General features: G+C 56.2%; 1 protein-coding gene across 8 annotated transcripts in view; it reads left to right on the top strand.

Annotated features, from left to right (window-relative positions):
• The first annotated feature begins 3,099 nt into the window (after positions 1-3,099).
• Positions 3,100-23,843, top strand: part of PCNT (pericentrin) — a 110,285-nt gene continuing 89,541 nt past the window's right edge. For 3 of the 8 annotated variants that reach the window (XM_044250748.1, XM_044250749.1, XM_044250745.1), the window contains exons 1-8: positions 3,107-3,297; positions 5,835-6,038; positions 10,184-10,279; positions 18,590-18,706; positions 19,814-20,069; positions 21,719-21,774; positions 22,944-23,118; positions 23,598-23,734. In XM_044250748.1, coding sequence (XP_044106683.1) covers positions 3,241-3,297; positions 5,835-6,038; positions 10,184-10,279; positions 18,590-18,706; positions 19,814-20,069; positions 21,719-21,774; positions 22,944-23,118; positions 23,598-23,734 — 1,098 coding nt within the window. In that variant the 5' untranslated portion in view covers positions 3,107-3,240. Of the gene's footprint in view, positions 3,298-4,055; positions 4,177-5,834; positions 6,039-10,183; positions 10,280-18,589; positions 18,707-19,813; positions 20,070-21,718; positions 21,775-22,943; positions 23,119-23,597; positions 23,735-23,843 lie in introns of those variants that run through there. The other 5 variants (XM_044250753.1, XM_044250746.1, XM_044250752.1 and 2 more) reach the window with 5 other exon arrangements.

The following is a 23,843-nucleotide window of genomic DNA, read 5'->3' as shown; positions in this document are numbered from 1 at the left end:
TGTCTTTGAAGGATTCCTGAGCCGGGCTGAGTTTACCTCCAGGAGACTGGCCGCGGCTGCCAGAGGAGAGCGTGTGGGAGCGTGGCCACGTCCCCCTAGAGGACCATGTGGCCTCGGTGGTTGCTAGGTGCTGCAGACACAGGAAGGCCCCGGGTGGCCAGGTTTCCACGGAGACTCCTTCCCAGGCCCCACCTGGTCCCCACACAGGAGTTGCCTATAAACACTGCTCATCTCCAGGGGCAGCTGGGCGGGGCTTATTGGGCAGGCAATGAGCAGCAGCTGGGGCCAGAGGGGACAGCGTGAGGCGCTGGGGCAGGGGTGTGGGGAGACAGTCCTGATTCCCCCACGCATTGCTCCACTTTCAGGACTGGGCCCTGAAGAGTACAGGGTAGGAGCGGGGGGCAGCTGCGTGTACGCCCATGCACTGCCGGGGCCTCCTCTCCCCTCAGCCCTTGTTACCTCCAAGGGGCCGGCAGGCCCCCTGCCCCCTCTAGGGACCCTCAGAGCCAGACGGGAGTGAAGCCTGGACACCCGGAGGACGGTGGGGGCACCACGTCCCTGTGATTTCAGGAAATTCTGGGCGGCAGAGGGGGCAGCACAGGGAGCTGACCAGTGACTTGCTCTGGGGCTTCCCGTGGGGCTTCTCGGTGGCACCACCCCACAGGACACAGGGCCACACGGGGCTACACTCCTCCAGGAGGGATTGTGATTGCAGAATTGGGGCTGCCCTGTGGGGATCCCGGCCCAGAGAGAGCAGCTGACTTCGGGACAGGACCCCTGGTCAGGTCAGGAGTTGGTGGCTGGAAACACAGCAGCACAGGTGGGGCGGGGAGGGGCCCCCAGCAAGAGAAGCCTGTTCTAAATGACCCTTCACACAGAGCATGGGGCACAAAACGCATCAGTCTGATGCACTGGCTCTGCATTTCAGGGTTACAAATCAATCAACCCAGCAAACAACGTGGGTGGAGCAGACTGGCTCCTGGAGTCCTGGGGTGGGGTGGGAAGGAGGGATCAGCTCACAAACGGCCCCTCCTCCATGCAACTGAGCCAAGACACTTGTATCAGAGGCCAAAATTTGGCTAAAAGTCCCTTAAATTGCCCGTACACTTCAGTGTTCAGGGTTTCAGCGCATCACAGCCCCAGCCTTCAAACCGGAGGTCTGAGTGTGCGGAGAGGAGGGCACTGAGCCGCTCTGGCAGCCAGGAGACAGTCCCAGTGGCTGACGTCACACACCCTGGCCTGAGTTTGTTAACAAACGGTTTTTTAAAAATGAAGTTATTTATTTAAAAAGTTTGTATTTACAGAAAAATCAGGAAGATGGTGCAACAGAGTTGTCACGGTGCGGGTGCCCCGCCCCGCCACTGCTGACCTCAGCCCCGAGGGCCCGGCCGGTGCTTCTTCACCCCACAGCTGCTATTTTTATCCCTTTCCGGAGTCCCGGTGCGGGAGGTCCCGTGCAGCTCACGGAGTGGGGGTTCGGTTTCCTCCGTGGGTTGAGTATCTCATCATCTCATTAAAGAAGGACTCGGCGGCGTTTTGTTACTGACAAACTTAGGGATCAACGGTCCGGACGGGACGGACCCCGGAGACGGCCGCGCGGGTCTAGGGAACGGCGGGATACCGACCGGGGACCCAGCCCGCGGGGGGGCGGCCGTGCGCACGCGGCCTGCGGAGCCTCCCTCGGAGCCCGGCGGGTGACGGTGCAGCGAGCCGGGCTCTGGCCCGCAGCGGCTCCGGGGGGTCGGACCGAGCTCGGCCGCCCCGGTCTCCGGCCTCGCGCGCGGCTCGAACCACCGATGCGGGCGGAGAGCGGGAGCTGCCGCAGGGCTGTGGTGTGACCCAGGAGCGCTCTCCGGGGCGGTTTCCAGCCTCCGCCGAGGGGTCCGAGGGGCCCGCGGGGGTCGTGGCTGCGTGGACCCCGGACTCGCCGCGCGAGCGATGCGCCGGGTCCGCAAGGCGGTGGCCCCGCACGCGGCCGGCGGGAGGCGCTGAAGATGAGGATGATTTTTAAGATTTTATCTATTTATCTGACGGACTGAGACCACGAGCAGGCGCGGGGCGGGGGCAGCAGAGAGCCCGATGCGGGGCTCGATCCCAGGACCCCGAGACCACGACCTGAGCCGAAGGCACAGGCTCACCCCGCGGAGCCCCGCAGGCGCCCGGGGCGCTCCCGCCGTGACCCTCGGTGGGTCTCACCGGGGAGCCCGCGGGGCGCGCACGACCCGCACACGCCGGAGCCGAGGCGCGGGGACAGGCGAGCAGGAGACCCAGAGCCCAGGCCGCGTCCGCTGCAGCACTGCCCGGGGCAAGGCCCGCGCGGCTCTCCCGCCCCCGCGCCCTCCGGCCGCGGTCCCCGTGCGCAGCTCCGCTCCAAGCCCGCGTCCCGCCGCCGTCTGGGGGGGCGCGACCTTCGCCGACGCCGGCCGACCGCGACCACGTCTCGAGGGCACCGAAGGCCGCTCGGCAGGGCGCCCCGCGGCCGCGGCCCCTACGAGGACAGGCCGTGCGGTTCGCCCGTGCGGCGGCCCCCGCGGGGTCCCCGGGCGCTGCTCCAGCGCGGACGTGCGGGCCAGGACCGCGGAGCTCGCCCCAGCGCCCAGGCTGCCGGCGCGCGCGCAGAGAGCAGGTGCGGGACGGCCGCGCCCCCGACGCTGCGGCCTCTTCCGGGCGAGCTCCCTCCGTCGGGGCAGGGCCGCCGCGCAGCCCGCCGCCCCTGCGCCTGCCCCCTGCACGGACGGGCCGCGGCCACGCCTCGCTCCCCGCTAACAGGAACGCGGACGGAGGCTTACGTCCGCGCTCGCCCCAAGGGTCGTCGAAGCTCAGGTGCGGCCCGGGAGGCAGCGGGAACGCACCGCCCTACGGGCCCGCACCCAGCCCGGACTCCTCTAAATCCGGCCAATCACAGAGACAGCCGAGGCCTCCGCGCTCCACCATTGGTCCTGCAGAGAGGCGGGATCATCATCGCGCCAATGGGAGGCCAGCAGCCGGCAGGGGCGGGACCTGGGTCGCACCGCCCTCACCGCGCGTGCGCGAGGGCGGGAGCGCGACCTCCCCACCCACTCCGGGATTGGCGGCGGGCGGAGGGCGCACGCCGGGGGCGGAGCCGGGCTCACGTCTGCGTGACAGTTGTCTCGGGGGGGAGGGCGAGCCCAGACTAGGGGGAGGGAGTGTAAATAGAGCGAAGGCGGCGGCCTCCGACCCCGTCGCTTCTCGGGCGCCCCGTGAGAAGCCCTGGAGGGCATGGAAGAAGACGAGCAGGAGCAGCGGCGCAGGAAGGTGGAGGCCGGGAGGGCGAAGGTAAACGACAGCGCCGCCGCCTCCTCCCGCTGTCCCAGCGTGGGTTCCCAAGGGCGGGTTCCGGTGACCGCTCCTGTTCCGTGCTAGGAGCGGGTGCGGGCAGGCAGGGACCGCCGGCACAGTCTCGCCCTTCCCGCCGACTCGGCTGGAAGCCGCCTCCTGGCCGCCGCCATCTTGAATCCGCCGCCCTTTGCCCGGCCCCGCCCCCGCGGCGGCCGCAGCCAATCACAGGTCGAAGACGTAGGGGGGGGAGGGGGGCGCGAGGGGACCAGGCGCGGGGCATGCCGGGGTTTTGCGGGGCTGCGCCTGCGCGCAGGGCGGGGCGGACGCCCGTGGGAGCGCACGGCGGGGAGGGGCAGTGCCGGCGGGCGGGGTGGGGGCAGGTCTCGGCCGCGCGCGGACTCCCGCCCCAGCCCGGGACCTTTCCGCGCTCTTCCGCGCCTTCCCGCGTTTCCAGGGAAGCTGGCGCGGCCGCCTCTGGAGGCGCCCGGCCGTGTCGGCCAGTAGAGCCCTGATGGACACGGGTGGCCTAGGAACGCGCCCCCTCCCCCCGCGCCGCGCGTCCTTGTCGCACAGCCGAGCTCCTGCACCTGCCGCGGCCCCGGCCCCCGAACTCGGGGCTCGGGGACCGCTCGTAGCGGCCGTGACTTCCCTCTCTCCGGGCTCGGCTGCATCCCGCCCGGTTCAGTCCGCGCGTTAGCGTTTCCCCGGAGCCTGCGGCTGTTCTTAACATGAGAGACTTTGGGAGAGTGGCCGGGGCCCGCGGCCTGTCCACCCTGCCGAGGGCCCGCTGCCCGCCCGGGGTCCCGAAGCTCTTGCGGCCTCGTGGCCGGGGCCCGGGCGAGGAGCTCTGCTGGGGGCAGCCCCCCAGCTGGACAGGTGCGGGCCGCTCGGTTGCGCAAGCCCGGGAGCTCCGTGCCCCGGAGTCGGGCGGCCGCAGGGCGCGGGGGTCTTCCTGCCTCTGCCCGGCTTTTCACGCCAACACCGGTACCTCCGTCAGGGGCGTATCGTGGGGCTTGAGCCGTGAGCCGGCCTGACCCGGGCGGCGGCCGCAGAGGGGAGCACCCAGGCGCTTAGGCTGTGACTCCCTGCCCCGCCCCGTCCCCCTTCTGGCTGCTTCGGGGGTGCGTTCCCTGCTGGCCGAGGGTCGAGCACGGGGTGTCGCTGCGGGAGGTCAGGTGCGGCCGGACGTCGGGACTAGAATCCGGACCAGCTCGCGGACACCCTCGTGCTGATCCCGAGGAGGGAACCCCGGGGCCGCTGCAGTGACGAGGCCGTCACACGCGTACTGACCGCTGTAGCGGCGTCCGGCCGCCGGGCGACAGGGAGGGGACAGCGTGGCCTCATTCAGGCTCCCTGGGAGGCAGAACTTGTGACTGGGGTTTGAGGAGGGCGGCGGTGGCCCGTTTTTCTCCTTCCACGGGCCGGGCATGTGCATGGGTCAGGAAGCGAGCCGCCGTTCAGCATCTGACGTGTTTCCCCGAGCTTGCCCTGGAGTGAGCATCAACACGCTTGACGGGCGCTGGGCTGCTGAGGAAGGTTCGCCTCCTTGCAGGAGGAAGCAGGGCGCCTCTTGCTGGGGAGCCCAGGCCAGACCTGAGGGCGGTGATGTGGGCGGGACCTGGGGGCAGAGCTGACGGAGGGGCCATGAAAGGAGGAATGGGGCGGTTGGGAAGGCAGGCTGTGCGGTGGCCTTACGAAGTTTTTCTGCGTCTGTGGAAGTGTGCACTTGTGCAGTGACACACGTGTGTGCTAAATGCGTCTGCTCTTCCGAGTACGGCTGTCGTGTGAAGGAGCTGGTGTCTCAGGACAAGCTGATGTTAGATCTCGTACCTTCGAGTAAGATCTCACGGGAGATGGTGTGGGGACACACTCGGAAACCCTGCAGTTTGAGGGACAGAGCAGAGCTCGGAGGTGTCTTCTGATGGGTGACACTCCGGAGGTCCCTGGTGCACTGTGAGCTGTGTCATGGAAAATAGAGCATCTGATTCCATAAAGGAGGATCGTAGATTGACCTGGCTTAATTAATTTTTTGCTATTTCTGTACCTTGCCTCAGAATCTGTGGCTAGGAAGTTTTGGCTCGGCTATGATTTCCTCGATTGGGGGAAAATGGGAGCAAAAAGAGATTTAGCATTTATATCGTTTTAAACCTTAAGCATGCCTTGATAAAGCCATCAGTCTTTTAAATAGATGTATTTTTTTTAAATCGTATTTTTCTTTGACCTGCCAGGGGCTAGAAGAGCTCATCTGCCCGTTGGCCGGATTGCTTTCTTTTGTCTGTATATAGGGTAATTAGCAGCTCTTCTTATGGGACTGTTCGGATAGAATTCTGAACTTACGCGCTGGCATTGCAGATATTCATGAAGGCAGAGTTGGTGGGACGGGGATCTGCGGGCTGACCTGTGGGTCTGGCGAGGTTTGGCGAGCGCACTGAGCGCCACAGCCTCATGTTCCCCACCAGCTCACTGGCTTTGTGGTTCTGTTACTTTTTTCTTACTTACCTTTGCCTTTACTACTTCTCGACGTTTTTGCGCAGCTTGCTCACTTCCGACAGAGAAAAACAAAAGGTGACGGTGCGCATCCGAAGAAAAAGACGGCGAAGAGGAAGGGCCCGGCTGTCGATGCGCCTGTCCAGGAGGAGGGCCCGGTAGCCCCCGAGGGTGGTGGACTCCTGGGAAGAGGGGACGTTTGCAAAGACGCGTCGTGCGGCGACACCCCCAAGGGAGCACAGGCGGCGCAGGTGGGTGTCTCGGCTCGGTGCAGCTTCGCGGCACCAGCAACTTGGGTCTGTTTTTGCCTGTCAGAGGTCGGGAAAGAGAGTTTCGCTTTATGAAAAAGGGAATGTATTTATTGTTTTCACTCCTAGTGAGTGTCTTACCGTTTGTGATTTTGGATTGACTGAAGGCAAGTGCTGTTGTTGGTTCTCACTTTGGTAGTGGAGATTTTATCAGTGCTCCCTGGGTGTGGCTGGATCAGCCCCTTTAACAGGCTTTTTCCTTTGGACACTTAAACCATAATATTCCTTCATCCGCTCACCGTCTCTGTTCTTCACTTTCTCTCTGAATGTCAGGGTGGCGAAGGCCTGGTGGAGGCGTTCCGGGAGTGGGGACTTGCTGGACAAGGCACCGCTCTCTGCTTGAGGCCTAGTCGGGGGCGGGTGTGGGGCCCACCTGGCCTCCGGGTCGCCTGTGGGTGGGCTTGCATTGTGGCTTCTTCGGTACCTTACTGAGGGTCCTTGCCGTGTGCGGCAGAGCAGGGGCAGGGGCCGGTGTTGGCTAGAAGCGGCTGGAACACTGGTGGCTGAGGGCAGAATTTGACGAAACCTCCGATGCATCTGGCCTGCTTTACTGGAAAAGTGGCGTCATTGCCAGTTTGTAAATTTACGATGTTCTGCCTACACATCTGGAATTTTTCTTCTAGAGATTTGGAAGACGTTGCTGTTGTACTCCCTTGTCGGGGGGAGGGCAGCTGGCCAGCACTCTGGGGGCCCAGCCTTTGGGTCAGCTTGATCCCCCACTGCAGGCCTGACGGTCGCCGTCCTCCCCTGTGCTTGTCCTGGGGTGAGGTCGCCGCCCTCACGGCCGTGCAGGTGAACGCGCCGCACACAGCGGCCTGAGAGTTGGCTTCCAGGACTCTTCCCTGCATGTTTTCTTCACGGCTCCTTGAGGAGAAAAGCTCATGACTTATAGTTAATGGTGGTTTTATTTTTGCTTTCAAGTCAGAGAAGTTTTTTAATTTTATGTTAAGGGTTCTGTATATTTTAGCTTTTCATTTTGAAATAATGTTCAGCTTAAAAAGCCTGGGTGGCTCAGTTGGTTGAGCAGCTGCCTTCGGCTCAGGTCATGATCCCGGCGTCCTGGGATCGAGTCCCACATCGGGCTCCTTGCTCGGCAGGGAGCCTGCTTCTCCCTCTGCCTCTGCCTGCCATTCTGTCTGCCTGTGCTCGCTCTCTCTCCCTCTCTCTCTGACAAATAAATAAATAAAATCTTAAAAAAAAAAATTTGCAAAAATTAGCCCAGGGTTGGGCGCCTGGGTGGCTCAGTGGGTTAAGCCGCTGCCTTCGGCTCAGGTCATGATCTCAGGGTCCTGGGATCGAGTCCCGCATCGGGCTCTCTGCTCAGCAGGGAGCCTGCTTCCCTCTCTCTCTCTCTCTGCCTGCCTCTCTGTCTACTTGTGATTTCTGTCAAATAAACAAATAAAATCTTTAAAAAAAAAAAAAATTAGCCCAGGGTTTATGGACGCTGTTCACTCCGATTTCTGAAGTGTTAACGTTTTGTGTTACCGCACGATGATCATAATCTGTTTCAGTTCACGCTGAAACAGGACCGTGAGCTAACGGATGGAGCATGCTCAGGGTTCTCTCTCGGTCCCACTGCTGCCCTTTTTCCAGTCCAGGACTGTGGACTGCATCTCAGTGTCCTGCCATCTTAGTCTCCTCCAGTCTGAGACACTTTCTCAGTCTTACCTTGTCTTTTATAAGTCGGATATCTTCAAAGAGTCACTGGTAGGTATTTTTTTTTTTTTTTAAAGATTTTATTTTTATTTGAGAAAGAGAGAGCGTGCGCCCACAAGCCAGGGGGAGAGGTAGAGGGGGAGAGAGAAGCAGACTCCCTGCTGAGCAGGAGCCCCATGCCGTACTCAGACCCAGGACCCTGGGATCTTGACCTGAGCTGATGGTAGAAGCTTAACCTGGTGAGCCACCCGGGCGATCCCTCACTAGTCATTTTGTGGAATGCCCGTCAGCTTGGGATTGTTTGATGTTTCCTTCTGATTAAAATCAGGTTATAAGTTCTGGTGAGAACAGGGTAGAAGTGAGGATTCCCTGCTCCGTGCAGGTGGTATTGATACGTGGTAGTCTCACTAGTACCGGTGAGGTCAGCTTTGATCACTGAGTTACTATGGGACCTGCCAGATGTCCCTTGATAGAAAAGTCACTGTTTTTAACTTTGGAGTTAGTATGTTTATTGTGGGAAGAGAGAGACCCTGCAAAGCCCTATTTCTCCTGCTTTCCTCCACTAATTTTACCTTCCATTGGTGATTCTTGCTTGCAGCAGTTGTTATGGTGGTGTTGGCCAAATGATGATTTCTGTGTCTGTTACTCTGTCTCCATGTGTTGACGTGAGGAGGAGCTGTCGTTTCCCTCTAGTCTGCTTGTGTGTCCAGTTGTGTATGCTAGTGTGGATTTAGGGATTTCTCTTTTCTTTTCTTTTTTTTTTTTCCTTTTTTAAGTAAACCTTACACCCAACATGGGGCTTACACACTTGACCCCGAGATCAAGAGTCACGCTCTCACCACCTGAGCCAGCCAGGTGCCCTGCGTTTATTCTGTAGGTTTTGCTCCATTACAGCAACCACGCCAGTGTCTATTTCGTTGCCAAAATACAGAGATTTGGCCATTGGGTGTGCCTTTGAATTGGCATCAGCCTTTCCTACATGGCCTTGTTTTTGGCACCTTAGTTCTTTGCATTTTGGGACAGAGATTTCCCAAGTTTGTTTTGTCCTTTTCAGACTGTTATCACCCAATTCTTCAAGGAGCTCTGGTTTCTTTTAGTGGAGAATGGTATTTAGAAACCAATATCCTGATGATAGGTGTGCTCAGTGCTATTGGGGTGTCTTTGGTTCCAAACTGCTTTAACAGAGAGCTAGGTCTCTGTTTCTTTGTCAGTCTCTGTGTATAGTTATGAGTTCACACTAGTATCATGAGTTCCCACTAGTACCTTCAGTTCCCATCCAACATCACAGGAATCATTCTAGCTTCTCACCCCTCTCCTTAATCTTAATTCCTTTTACCAATAGTGAGAAACCTGGCGTCTTATGTACAATAAATTCACTTACTTCATCAGTCTTAAAATTTATACAGATTAGTTTCAGAATTGCTAATCCTCACTCCTGTGAAAATAAACTTACTAACTAGAATATTTGTATATGTAGTTGACCCTTCAACAGCAAGGGGGTTGGGGCACTGACCCCCCCATGCAGTTGAAAATAGGCCTATAACTTTTGACTTCCCAAAACATAACTACTGTTGACCAGAAGCCTTACCAGCAATTGTGATGTAACAGTCGATTAACACATACTTTGTGTGTTTTCTGTATCATATATGGTATTCTTTTTTTTAAAAAAATATTTATTTATTTATTTGAGAGAGAGATAGCAAGAGCCTGAGCATGAGTCAAGGGGAGTCACAGAGGGAGAGGGAGAAAGTCAGGTTCCCTGCTGAGCAGGAAGCTCTATGCGGGGCTTGATCCCAGGATCCTGAGATGACAGTGTAAGCTGAAGGCAGACCCTTAGCCAACTGAGCCACACAGGTGCTCCTACGGTATTCTTATAACAAAGCAAGCTATTGAAAAATGGAAAATCTTGAGGATGAAATATTTGAACTTAAATAAAAAGAGCTTAGGAAATATGCATGTGTCTGAAAGATTAGAATTTATTGTGAAACTAAAATTTAGTAATTTAAGTGTCATGCACAGTGAAATGAGGCAGAATTCATTAAATAGAAGAGCAGCACGGTGCCTAGGGGCTCAGTCGGTTAAGCATCCAGCTCTTGGTTTTGGCTCAGGTCATAATCTCAGGATCCTGGGACCGAGCCCCATGTTGGGCTCTGCACTTAGCATGGAGTCTGCTTGTCCCTCTCCTTCCCTCTCTGCCCTTCCCTACCCCCAGATAAATAAATCAAATCTCAAAAAATAGAAGGGCAGTAACATCATTAGGGAAATGGCTGCATAAAAAATGTTTAGGGTTTGAGAATTCTTTATGGAGGAACGTGCATTCTGAACAGGTGGGAATGGAATTGGTGTGGGCATTTGGGTGTGTGGGTGGGAAGGCCTGAGGTTGCAGCTCTGGATGTTGCTGTAAATGCTCTTCTCTGGCCCTTCCTTCTTAGCTGGAGGACCCCAGTGGAGAGAGGACAGGGCACTCGGAGCAGCCACAGCAGAAGCTGGATGGCGACCACTTGGAACAGCCTGAGGATATCACAGAGGTATTCTTCCGGGTTCTCTGTTAAAGTGTGTTCCTTGTCAGAGGATTTCTCCATCTTGCGGTGGAAATCCAAACCAGAGAGAGGACTCAATATCTGAAGGACCCTGTCTCTTCAAGAGTAGAAGCTCAGAACAAAGAGAGCTGGATACAGAACTTCCCCTGCAGGCCTCACTTCCTTGGTGTCACCCTTGCACAGAAGGTCTTTCTGGGGACCCTTCTGATGGAGCCCCAGTCTCCCTTCCTTGGGACCTTTGATCTTTCCTTCCGGATGTGGAAGAGAGAAGGTTGCCTTTTATGCACTGATGCTAGTGGTCATGTCTGACTTTCCTCATTTTCCCATGCCCAAATGTTGTGGCGTGTTCCTTGGGCCTGGCCTTTATCTCTCCCATTGTTAGTTGTGTGTGTGGGGTCTGTTTCTGCCACAGAGCCTGGCATGAATTCCATATATGATGGATTAGTTACACTTATTAATTGTTTGTTTTGTTTTAGCATTTGGAAGAAAATTCATTAGATGCTGAATTGACTGGTTTGAAAGTGTTGTGTTAAAATTCTGTATTTTAAACATTGGATTCTAGCTGGACTCAGTTCACATTACTTTAGACAGTGAGCAAGCTCGGTTTTTAATCTGTATTATTGCAGGTGAGATCTGGATCATAGGCAGGGCCTGTAAAAATCGTTTCTGGTGGGGTCCACAAGGATCACCCTAAAATTCATGTTTTTATACTTGTTCTAAACTGTGACACAAAAAATGGAAAATGATCCCTGTGATATACAGCATGTACACGGAAAAGTAGAAGCTGCATAAAATGTACATACAGCCTAACAAGTACACAATAAACACCACGTCATCCCCCCGCAGGTAAGACACGTGACAGTGCTGGGCCTGCTGCTGTCTTCTTTCGACCCCGAAGTCAGCTGCACCCTGATTTCCATGGCAGTTGTGCTTTAGAACGCTGTGTAAATGGGTCAGACGTGGTGCTGCTGTGTTTCTGTCCTTACCCTTTTTTTTTTTTTTTTTTTAAAGATTTTATTTATTTATTTGACAGAGAGAGACCACAAGTAGGCAGAGAGGCAGGCAGAGAGAGAGAGGAGGAAGCAGGCTCCCTGCTGAGCAGAGAGCCTGATGCGGGACTCGATCCCAGGACCCTGAGATCATGACCTGAGCCGAAGGCAGCGGCTTAACCCACTGAGCCACCCAGGCGCCCTCTGTCCTTACCCTTCCAACATCTTTGCGTCCTTGTGTTTCAGTTTATGTCCTGCTAAACAGTGGGGGCTTGATTTTTAAAAATTATTCTGATAGTCTGTGTCTTTTTGGTGGATAATATAATTCATTTACATTTAATGTAATCACTGATGTGTTTGAGCTTATGTTTCATTTTTAGGCTGTTTATTTCCTTTTTCCTTTTGCGGGGTAAGGCTTTGGATTATTTTTTATCAGGGGATTTCTTTTTTTTAATTCTCCCTTCACCCATTTTGAAGTAATAATATACTCAGTTTCTGTTCTTTTACTGGTGAGCTTATTACATAGAACATTTCTATTTTTCTATGCGTAAACTTAATCAGTAACTTTGGTCTTTGAAAGTACAAGGATCTTAGAATATTTAAACCCCATTTATAAGTCTCTCAGTGTATGTTATTGTTATTTTTTTATTATAAAATAACACCATAAAATTTACCATCTTAACCATTTTTTTTTAAAGATTTATTTATTTTAGACAGAGAGACGGGGGGGCATACACAGAGCAGGGTGGAGGGACAGAGGGAGAGGGGGAGAATCTCAAGCAGACTCCCCCACTGAGCACAGAGTCTGACAAGTTGCTCAATCTCAAGACCCCAAGATCATGACCTGAGCCAAAACCAAGAGTTAGGTACTTAACCGACTGAGCCAGCCAGGTGCTCCTTAACCATTTTTAAGTGCACAGCCCTTTTGTTTTAAAATGCATTCATAATGTCATGCGGCCATCACCACTGTCTATCTCCATAGCTTTTGTCATCTTGTTAAGCTGAAACTCTGTTGGCTTTAAACAGTATGTCCCCATTCCCCCTCCCCTAGACTCTGGCAGCCACCATTCTACTTTCTCAGTCTCTGGTTTTGACTATTCTAGATACCGCACATAAGTGGAATATGTGGTGGTATTTTTTTTTTTTTTACGAGTGGCTTATTTCAGTTAGCATGATATCCTCAAGGTTCATATGTGTTGTAGCTTGTGACAAAGTTTCCTTCCTTTTTAAGGCTAATGTTCCTTAGTATGGTTAGACTGCTTTTTGGTCCATTCATCTGGGGGAGGATGCTTGAGTCTTCCACGTTTTAGGCATCGTGAGTAATGCTGCTGCGGAGAGGTGTCCGAACACCTCCTTGAGACTCTGCTTTCAAGTCTCTGGCGGTATGTGTCAGGAAGTGTGCTAATAAATCAGATGGTAATTCTGATTTTAATTTTCAAGAAACCTCCACACTGTTTTCCACAGTGGCTGCCTCAGTTTACATTTCCACCAGCTGTGCACGTCCTCACCAACACCTGTTTTCTCTTTTTTATAGTAGCCAGCCTAATGGGTGTCACATTCCTTTTTGTTTGTTTAAGTAAACTCTGCACCCAGCGTGGGGTTTGAACTCATGACCCTGAGATCAAGCATTGTACGCTCTACCAACTCTGCCAGCCAGGTGCCCTTGCTTTCCTTTTTTTAAAAATAATTTTTAGTCCCACATTTCGTTCAGCCTTCTATTATCCAGCCGTTCATTGGTTTAAATAAGCTTTTGTTTGGGAAGCGTTAGAGATTTACAGCAGAGTTGCAGAGTGGGTGCCGTTCCCGTACTCCCTCACTCCCTTTCGTCCTGCTGGCATCGCGGACGTGGGCACACGTGTCGGAGCTAAGGCCCTAACTGCAGCGTCAGTGCTAACTGTGTGCGGACTCACTTGGGTCCCAGGAGTTTTCCAGCTACGAGCTTTTTCCGACTGGGACTCCGCCCAGGACCACATCACTCTGGGTCGCCTGCTTCGTCTCCTCAGGCCTCTGACCACGTCTCACTTTCTGGCGACCATTGGGAACAGCGCTGGTGGCTGCTCGGGGACCCTCCCTCCGTCTGGGTCTCTCTGATGATTGTCACCATTAGGGATTTCGCCACCGCGGCGACGTGCCCCTGTAGCCTCCTCCTGCCGGGCCGGGTCAGCCGGGTTTCCCCTCTCCAGACTCTCCTGTTCGGGAGGGAGCCACTGAGCCCAGCGCACTCCTCAAGGGACGGAAATCACGTGCCGCCTCCCACAGGGAGGGGTAGCCACACATTCTGTTTGCGATTCTTCTATAAGGGAGAGTTGCTTCTTCGCCCCCATTAATTAATTTAATCACATATTTACATCAGTGTGGGCTCGTGTGTATTTATGGTACACTTTCTGCTGTGACCTCAAACTACGTCGTATTTCTTGTTGCTTTAAGGGTTCCGGCTCGGGCCACGGGGAGCTTTTTCAGTCCGGCCCCTGCGTCCTGGTGACATGCCCCATCCTTTGTCTTAGAAGCACGTTCTGGCTTTCTTCAGGCTCGTCTTGCGCTCCCTGCCTCGGTTCTGGAGTCACACGTTTCTTCGAGGGGCCCTGATTCCTTCCGTTTGATGCTGGTAGAAACCAAGACCGGGGCTCCGCGTGTGGTCACTGCTGGGTCACTCAGTGGATGCGTGGGCACGCTAGTCCGTGTGTGTGCGCGGTTATTAACTCACTGCAGTTAATTCTGTGTCTGTCTGTCCTTATGTGCGCTTATTCAAGTACGCTTGAGCACATCCTGCTCCCCCAGATCCAGTCCGGCACCACAGGGCTCCCCACGGAACAGCTCCACCCCTGCAAGTTACCCTGTGCCCCCCCACCCCCGCTGTCAGCCTCCCCTCCCTCCCCCAGCCCCGAGTGACTGCCTGCCTCTGTCTGTTCTGTACTTTTGCCTTTTCTGTGGTACGGATGGGATCCTAGAATGTGTAGCCTTTTGGGTCTGACTTTTTGGACCTGTAGCACAACAAACGTAGGTTCATGCCAGCTGATTCTCCCTCAGGGCCCCCTTCTTTGATTGCTTTACTGCACGGACGTGCTCGTTGACCCGCTTACCTGGTTGCTTCCGCACGATGGAAGGAGTCATTTATTTTTTAGTGTCAGTTCTTGTTTAGGGTTAGCACTGTAGTTCTGTTTTCTTCCTCCTTTGCTCCTTTTCAGACTTGCGCGGCGGGGCCTCGCCCCTTCTGTCTGCAGGACACTCTTCAGCATTTCCTGTGGCAAGACCCTTCTTGTGCCCATGCTCCCATTTGATGTTTTCCTGAATATGTTTTTGGCGTTTTCCCTTCGTTCCTGAAAGATAGCCCTGCCGGCGTGGACTCGGAGATTGGTGGTGTGTGTCGCGTGCTGGGTGTTTGCCCGGCTCTGCCCCGGCTTCAGTGTCCACAGCCAGCTCACGGTCCCTTCGTCCCTTCGCCGCTGCCGCCTTGCACACTTCCTGCTTGGCCTTCCGCACTCTCACTTTCCTAGGCCGAGATGTGCGTGTCTCATTTTACTAGCGCGACCTGGGACCTGGGCTCTTGCGTCTGTTGCTTCTAGAAGATCTCCAGGCGCATCTCCACACACAGCGTCTGGCTCTTCTTTCTCCGGGGGCCTGAAATCCCAGTGGCGGTTTTCCGAGCTCCTCTGTGTACACCTGTCCCATCTTGTTTTCTGCACGCTCCTTCTTTCGGTTACCCTGGCAGATTTTGTCTGGGTTCTCTCTTCTTTACTCTATTCATCTGTGTGTCATCGGCTCCGAAATCCATCTGTTGAGTTGTTGACTTTGGCTCTGCTCTCTGTATTTTGGGACGTTCTGTTTGGACTCCTTAAAGACAGCAGTGTCATTTTGTGTCATGTAATGTTTCCTGGAGATACTTTGGAGCTGATTTTGTTTTAAGTGCAGCTGTACCTTTTCATGAGCAAATTGGTCTGAATTTTGCCCAGTGTTCAGAGGTGAGGTCCGTTCCTCTCTGTAGGTTACTGTAGGGCTTGGGCTCGTTTTGGGCCGCGCACCTCTGTGGGGACCCCCTGCGGAGGCTGCCGAAGGTCTTCTTTAAGATCTTGTTGTGCAGGTACCTGCTACTTCCTGGGGTAGCCTGTGTGTGCTCGCTTTTAGTGAGGTGTTTGTGTGGTTCCCATGAGAATATCTTGTGTCCCTCGCTAGTGGGAGCCCCTCCGGACCGGTGCCAGATGTGTATCTGATAGGTGTCCCAGGAACAGCCCTTTGCTAGGACTTATTTTTTCTTTTAAGATTTTATTTGAGAGAGAGAGAGAGCACACAAGAAGGGGGAACAGCACGCGGGGGGGTGGGGAGAAGCAGACTCCCTGCTGAGTAGGGAGCCTGACTGGACCCAGGGCTCCGTCCCAGGACCTTAATGTCATGACCTGAGCTGAAGGCAGACGCTTCGTGGACTGCGCCGCCTGTGTGCCCTTGCTGGGACTTGTTTTTACGTGTGTCTTGGCGTGGGGGTTTCTGCATCCCACGGCATGTATACGTTTGTAAAAATGCGATGAGCAGGCCTGGGTTTGTTTTTGTTTTTTTTTTTTTTAATATTTTATTTATTTATTTGACAGAGATCACAAGTAGGCAGAGAGGCAGGCAGAGAGAGAGGAGGAAGCAGGCTCCCTGCTGAGCAGAGAGCCTGATGCGGGACTCGATCCCAGGACCCCGAGATCATGACCTGAGCCAAAGGCAGCGGCTTAACCCACTGAGCCACCCAGGCGCCCCAGGCCTGGGTTTTAATGTTTCAGGAGAGACGCCCCCACCTCGCCGCCTCTGCCTCGGCGTCTGGACGTGGGTCAGCTCCCTGGCCTCCCACACCTGCCTTCCCACCCTCGGGCAGCGAAGGTACGCGTCCTGTCCTGCCGCACAGCCTTCAGGACACCTGCTTGTGTCCGACATCTCATTTCTAACTGCCCTCCCGGCAAAGCTGCCAGTTCTGGGAGCGTGTGCTGCCCTCACGTGTCCCTGTCCCCCTAGATCATTTTAGATTCTGGGTCTCTCCTGTCTGGCACCTGGTGGGTTCCCTCCCGGAGAGCATTTAGAGTCATTTTTGTTATATTTTATCCCACAATTCTGATGTTTGTAGCAAAAATGTCTTGAGATTCTGCCTTTTATGTTTTAAACTGGACATTCCTATATTATCTTTTACCATTGGAAAGAGCCCTTTAATCTGAAGAAGGGTCCATAGTGATATTTACTGGGCTCTAACACTGCCCTTGGAACGGTTTGCTTCCACGCGGTGAGCTGCACAGGTAGAGGCGCGCTGTGCCTCACAGCTACAGGGCGGATTCCTGGGCATCAGGGAGCAGGCTCCTGGGAGCAGGGAGCAGCGGGGGTGGGTGTCAGGGCTGGGAAGTCCCAGAGGAGCTTAAGGAGGGGAGGCAGAGCCGGTCCGTATGTGCAGGGCCCCCCGGTGCACGAGGCAGGGGCCAAGTGGGACAGCAGGAGGGACTGCCCCCTTCAGGGATTTTTCCCCAAGGGCAGCAGATGCACCGAGTTTTTCAAGGGGGTGACAAGGTTGGATTTGTTCTCTGAATGTATCATCTGGCCGCCAAGCCACTGACCTCACATGAGGCCGAGTGACCGTGGGGGCCGGTCACCTGTTGCTCATGGGAATGGAGGGTGGCCAGGATTGGCCTTTGGCTGCTGTGGGGGTTGCTGTGACGGGGGCGGGGGCAGGAATAGGGGGGAGTGCTGGGGGGGGTTGCTCTGGGGGGGGGCGGGGGCAGGAATAGGGGGGAGTGCTGGGGGGGGTTGCTCTGGGGGGGGCGGGTGCTGCTCTGGGCGGGGCCTGCTCCTGGCTGGGCGTGGTCCAGGCTAGGTCTTCTCTAGGCCTGGCCTGGGGCTGGTTGCGGGGGAGGGTAGGGGAGACTGGGATGCTCACAGAAGGCCTGTAGCTTTTCGTTTCCCTTTAGATTGTCGATGCTGAAAATGTTCCTAGAGTTGGAAATGTTTTTTAAGTGGGCTCTGAGCCCAGCGTGCAGCCCAGCGTGAGGCTTGAGCTCACGACTCAGAGATCAGGACGGGCTGAGATCCAGAGTCGGATGCTCAGCCACCCGAGCCACCCAGGTGCCCCCAGCCCGGGGAGTGTTTTTTTTAAAGATTTTATTTATTTACTTATTTATTTATTTTTAAAGATTTTTTATTTATTTATTTTTCAGAGAGAGAGGGAGAGAGAGCGAGCACCGGCAGACAGATAGGCAGGCAGAGGCAGAGGGAGAAGCAGGCTCCCTGAGGAGCAAGGAGCCGGATGCGGGACTCGATCCCAGGACACTGGGATCATGACCTGAGCCGAAGGCAGCTGCTTAACCCACTGAGCCACCCAGGCGTCCCCAGCCCGGGGAGTATTAAGACAGAAACGTTTTCTATGGCGCTTGACGTATGTTGTCAGAATTGCTCATAAGAAAAAGTTACAGCAGCTTCCTTTGCTGTTGACGTGTTTGGTTGTTTCCCCGTGACTTTGGTGACATTGAGGATCCATATTACCACGAGCTTTTGCTGACTGACTGACTAGCTATAAAACGACATTTCAGTTTTACCTGTCAGGTTCGTTGAGCTTTTACTGGTACCACCGTCGCAGGCGTCTTAAGTGCGTTTTCCTTCCTGCAAGCGTCGCTCCTGACTGAGGAGCGGACAGCCAGGGGCGCTCACGCTGCCGTCCCGCAGCAACACCTGCGGCTGCTGTCCGTTAGCCACACCTCTGCGGTTTTCTGCTTTACCCTAAGCCACTTAAACGGGCTGATTGTTCTTTCTTAGTTATTTTTATTGAGATACGATGCACATATATAAAATTTACCATTTTAAAGTATATATACCAGTGGCTTTTGATACATTTTGTTGTGCAACCATCACAACTGTGTAATCCCAAAACATTTTCATTACCCGGAAAGGAGCCTCATACGCGTTAGCGGTCATTCCCCATTCCTCTGTCCATCCGGCCCCTGGCACCCAGTGGCCATCATTCTGTCCCTGTGGATCTGCCTGTTCTGGAAGTTCATGTTCACAGAACCGCACAGTGTGTGTCTGGCTGCTTTCACGGAGTCTAACGTTTTGAGATTTCAGTGTCGTAGCTCCTTTTTATAGTAGAGTGATGCTGCCCCAACCCCGATGGCTTCTCCACGTTCTGTTTGTGCATTTTGCTGTGTGTGGACGCTTGGGTTGTTTCCACCTTCTGGCAGCTGTGAGGCGTGCTGCCGTGAACACTGCTGGGCTCAGTTCCCTCCGGTGTGTCCTGAGTGTGTGTAGTGACTGTTTTCTCATGTGAATTCTCTGACTCATGTCCTTTGTTTTCCTTCTTCAGGAATGCGAACAAGAACGTCAGCTAGAATCTGCGGAACTGACGAGAAGACAGAAGGGTGCCGTTGGCGCACAGCGGCAGGTGGCCGGGGGGCTTCAGCAGCCGACAGAGACGCGGCAGGTGCGGCTGCAGACCCGGCCACGGGATGCTTGGGGGTGTGGCTGGTCCCTGCGCCAGTGGGTTTGGGATCCGGGAAGGTTGCAGGTAGTACAGGTTTGTGCCGCAGGCCTGCTGCGTGGGGGGCTTTGAAAGGGCAGGTGGAGAGGTGTGGGAGGACACCTGGGGATGGTGAGTTTGGCCAAGGGCCACTCAGCACAGCCAGCGGTTTCCCTATCAGCTGCCGCTCCCATTCATTAAACACGGGTTGCGTGATGCTGAGGGGCCTCGAGGGAGAGAAGCTGTGAGCCAGGCCATCCTCCAGGCACATCTGACTCCCCTGGTGGCTGCCACCTCCGGGAAGCAGGAGGTGCTTGTGGCAGGAGGGCTGGTGCGCCCCACTGTCGCCTTGCTGTCCTGCCGGAGGTCCCTGCCCACCTCTCTGGAGACACATTCTTTTCCCATGGTTTCTGCTTCTCACGTATTTATTTTCAAGGATTTTAATTATTTATTTGACTGACAGAAGGAGGATGAGCAGGGAGAGCAGCAGGGAGGGGGGAGAAGCAGGCTCCCCGCAGAGCTGGGAGCCTGATGCGGGGCTCGATCCCAGGACCCTGAGACCATGACCTGAGTCAAAGGCAGAGGCTTAACCCACTGAGCCACCCAGGCGCCCCATCTGATGGGGGTCTTGCAACCTCTGGAATGACTGCTCCCCTGTCTCCAGCTGGGATGGGCCTGTGGGCTGGGGAGTCTGCCTGGAGGGAGGTTGGGGGCTATCCTGCGTGGCTGCATGTGGCCTGTGTCCTCCAGGAGGAACTGCAGCCCCTGCTGTCTGCAGAGGGACTTTGGGCGAAGGCAGGGCCCTGTGGGCCTGAGCGGCTTCAGGAACGGCCGGCTGGGCCGTTTCGGGTGGCTGGGGAGCCGCCAGGCTGGGCCCGGCCACCTGAGGTCCTGTGGGGAGCTGAGCTGGTACTGTCCCTGGAGCACGAGGCTCCCGGGACGCGGGTGCAAAGAGCCTGCGGGGGTGGGGGAGGGGCTGCTGCTGTAGCGAGTTGGCAGCCCCGGCCCCGCCTGGCCGTGGGCCCCGCCAGCCCGTGCGCCGGAGCGCCCAGAAACGCCCCTGTCCCGCAGCCGGTGCCCGCGCTGGAGCTGGAGGCGCTCCGCCTGAGTCTGAGCAACTTGCACGCGGCGCAGCTGGAGCGGACGCAGGCCACCCTGCAGCGGGAGAAGGAGGCCGCGCTGACCGAGCTGCGGGCCGCGCTCAACGGCCGCCACGCCCAGGAGCTGGCCCTGCTGCGGAGCCGGCAGCAGCAGGAGCAGGCGCTGGCCCGGGAGCAGCACGCGCGGGAGCGCCAGGAGGTGGAGCTGCGCTGCCGCCAGGAAACAGGTGCGGCGTGCCGGCCTGGCCCGGGGCTCGGCGCCGGCGGCTGCCTGTGCGGAGGCAGGCGGGTGACCCGGCCAGGGGCGGGTGTCCCATCCCGAGCTCCCTGAGCGCGTGCGGGGCTCTGCGGTCCCCTCGCCCGCTGTCCACTTCTCCCCTGGGCTCGTGTGCGTCTTTGAAGTGGGTCCTGTCATGGGAGGCGATCCGCTTGTGTGCCGGAAGCTTCCGTGCCCGCCTCTGGCGGGACTGTCTGTGGCCGAGCGTTGTTGACCACCCCAGATGCTCCTGGACACAGACCCTGCATCCCACGGGCTCCTCCCTCTGCTCCCGTGGGGCCATGTCACTCCCGGGGGACAACTGAGGCACCTGCTCCTTTGGTGATTCTCTGGCCTAGACCGAGCTCTTTCTCTACATCTAAGATTGAATTTTATGGGTTATTTTCTCCGAATTTTTTGTTTTAATTTTTTGTTTTCCAACTTCTTTGTTAGTCGCTACTTTGGAAGATGTCAGTTTTGTGAACACCAGCTTGTGTTCTAGTTCACATAGCATACAGGTTTCCCATTTAAAGTGTGCATTTCAGAGTCGTGCAAACGTCCCACGGTCTAAGGTTAGAACATTGATCCCCAGAAAGAAAGTCGCGCCCATGCGGTCACCCCCATTTCTCTGCTCATCTGCTGGTCGAGTTTTTCACTTGAAAATTGAAAACAGTGGCCTGGGTGTGTTGAAAGTCGCCCTCTTCTGGGTCCCACGCCAGCCCTCAGAGGGAGCCGGCCTTCTCAGGTTCTGGGGATGCCGTCCCATGTGTCCTTACGTAGAGTCAAGCAAACATAAGTAGTTTTATGTCCCCCCATTTTTGCTCATTTTTAAAAAATACAAAACATGCTTTCCTTTAGGCTCCTTCCAATGCTGTCTTCTCTCTGCTCACCCTGGGGAATGGGACCACAGAGGGGCCCACGCCTGCCCTCTGCTCCGTGAGGCTCTGCCATGGGCTGGGTGCCTGTGACCTCCCCTCTGAGGTGGTGTCTGGCCTTGGCTTGAGCTCTGGGCTTGCTTGGGCTGCCCTCACTTTGTACGTGTGCCATTGCCTGGCCCCAGCTTCCCCTCCCCCCTCTCCTGAGGTCCCTGTGTCTCTTTCTGGTGCCCGCGTCCCCAGGTGGGCGCACACCTCTCAGTCCCTGCCCAGGCCGTGCCCACTGGTCCAGCCCCACCCCTCCTCTGCATCTTTTCTTGTGGTTCTTCCCTTGGGGCTTGGGAGCTGATAGGTCCTAGAAGGTCTTTGTCTTTCATACCTTGCCTGGAGTCTGGCGCAGCGGGAGGCTGGGCGATGGGCCCAGGGTGCGTGGGGGCCCGGCGTGGGGTCCCGGCGTGGGGCAGACAGACCAGAAGGGGCACCCAGGTCTAATGTGCCAGCCTGCGTGGGGCTGTCAGGCTGGCTGAAGGCTCTGTCCTTGGTTTGGGTAGGAATAGAACTTGGTCTTTGTGTCACACGTGGAATTCTTGTTCCCTCACGGATGTGCCCTCCTGTCTTTCCCGTGTTGGCGAGTGTTCCTATGGCGTGTCCTTTAGGTGCCGGTAGCCCTCTCCCCTGCGAGTGGTCAGGGTGTGGGAAACTCGGAGACTCTGTGAGCTGATCTGCTTTTATGTTTCTCTTGCAGCCGAGCTGAAGGAGAAGTTACAGTTAGAAATGGAGAAGAACGCACGGATGCTAGAGGTAGACGTCGTTAGCAAGGTCACTTTGCGTGTGCGGTGTTCCCCTTTCCTCTGCATTGCTCCAGCTGGCCCAGAGTCCCCACAGGAGAGCGCCTCACCTGATTCAGACAGAATGCAGTCCGAGCTCTGATTGGACGTGCTGGTAGAAAACACATGCCTTTTGCTGTAGAGGGAGAGCATTCTTTCCTGTGTACGGGGTGTTAGCGCGGCTTGTGTGGGGGCTCACGTGTGCTTCTGCTGTCACAGGAAGCTCTACCACCCTGAGCTCTGATTCCTAGGGGGCCCCGTGGCCTGGCTGTCACTGTGCGCCAGACGGACGGACATCCCAGGGCAGGGAGGTGCCCTGTGGCAACTGAGTAAAATGTGGGGTGCCGGTCCCAGGCACCTCGGGGGAGCGTGTTGGGAAGGGGTGGGGCAGAGCTGCGTGCGGCGATTCCTCCGCTGGCCCCATGTGCTGTGCTGACCGTGTGTTCTGCGGTGGTCCCGCCGCTGACCGTGCGTTCTGCGGTGGTCCCGCTGATCCCCCACACCCCTCCTGGAGAGAGTTCTGTGTTCGGGTGGGACGGAGTTAGCTCCTCTCTGAAGATGCCCCTCCCTGGGACGGTCCGTCCTGGCCATGTGTCCCTTTCTCAGGGCCGCGTTTGCGGAAGGGCTGTTGGTGCCAGTGACAGCAAAGGAAGTGGCTAGTATTGGGGGACATTGGTGACATGGGGGGACACATGTCTGACACTGGGCACGTGGACGTTTGTGTCCTAGCTGTTCTGATCGGGCAGTTGGTGGAGGACAGCTGTTGGTCCCAGGCTGGAGGCTCGTGTCCCAGCTCCCACCCTCTGTGCCGGACAGCAGGGACTCCTTTCTTAGGGCATCTGGGACAAAGCCAGCCCTTGGCAGAGGTCAGGTGACATCACTGTAGCATCTTGGGTCTTCTGTGGAGGACGTGTGTGTGTGAGAATTACCGAGCATGATCTCTGTCCTCGCTTCGTTTCCGGGCAGGTGGCCCTTGCTATCTCTGCTTCTGTCCCTGTGGGTGGTGGGGGTCATCCAGCTTCCTGTATGACAGTCCAGTCGGTGCAGTGACTGTCCACACCTGGTTTTCGAATGCAGTTTACGTTTTTTACCACGGATCGTCCACCATTGGCCCATAGTCTTTTTCCCCTTTACTTGAATTAGAACCTGAAGCAAGAATGGGAAGCCGAGAGAGAGTTATGCTTAGAAAACCTACGCAGAGAATTGTTGGCAAAGCATCGGTTGGAGTTGGAGAATTTGCAAGACCAGTTTAAGAATGAACTGGCAGAACAGAAAGCTGAATCGGAGAAGATTTTTCAAGCCAAAAATCAGGCTGAATGTGAGTTTCAAGTTCAAACGATCCGGTTCGAAGAGGGGACGTGTGTGTGTGTGTGTGTGTGTGTGTGTGTTGCTAGAAGGACAGTCCCGTGCGGTGCCAGGCCCTTGCCGGGGACGAGCATGTGCATCTCCTTGCCAGAGGGGTGGTGGGCGATGGAGACAGGAGTGGGTCCGCTGGGCGGCTCAGGCCCAGTCTTGGACTCTCCCCTCGGTGAGCACAGGCTTCTCCGGCTCCCTGACCTCCCCGAAACCTTGGTTTCAGAGGTGTTTGTCCACGTTTTGTGATGGTTGTTAAGAAAGCAGCGCTGCTCTTGTTCACGTTCTATTCTTGCCGCCCACCGCCCAGCGCCATCACGGTCAGGAGGTGGCGGCTGTCTGGGCTGCTCCCCAGGAGAGCAGAGTGCTGGGGCCGTGGGGTCCGGAAGGAGCCGTGCTCCCGCGTGGTCGGAAGGCCACGCGCTCAGGGAGGTGTGTGCCCAGGTGCGCTGAGGACTCTGGAGACGCAGCAGGACGCGGCCCTGAGGCAGCTGCGCGAGGACCTGCAGTCCGAGAGCAGTCGGCACGTGCGGGACTTGGAGCAGAGGCTCCGCGACCAGGAGGCGGCCAAGCAGCTCGAGGTGGGCGGGACGTGTGTGTGTGTCAGCCGCTCGGCAGGGAGGGGAGGCTCTAGAAGGTTCTGGGTGGGATCGTTTCACGTTCTGGCGTTAGCTCTAACTCAGGTAGTAG

This window comes from Neovison vison, chromosome 6 (assembly GCF_020171115.1).
Source record: "Neovison vison isolate M4711 chromosome 6, ASM_NN_V1, whole genome shotgun sequence".
Classification (NCBI taxonomy): Eukaryota; Metazoa; Chordata; class Mammalia; order Carnivora; family Mustelidae; genus Neogale; species Neogale vison.
Note: the sequence above shows the minus strand (reverse complement) of the source record. Positions and strands in the feature narration are given on the sequence as shown.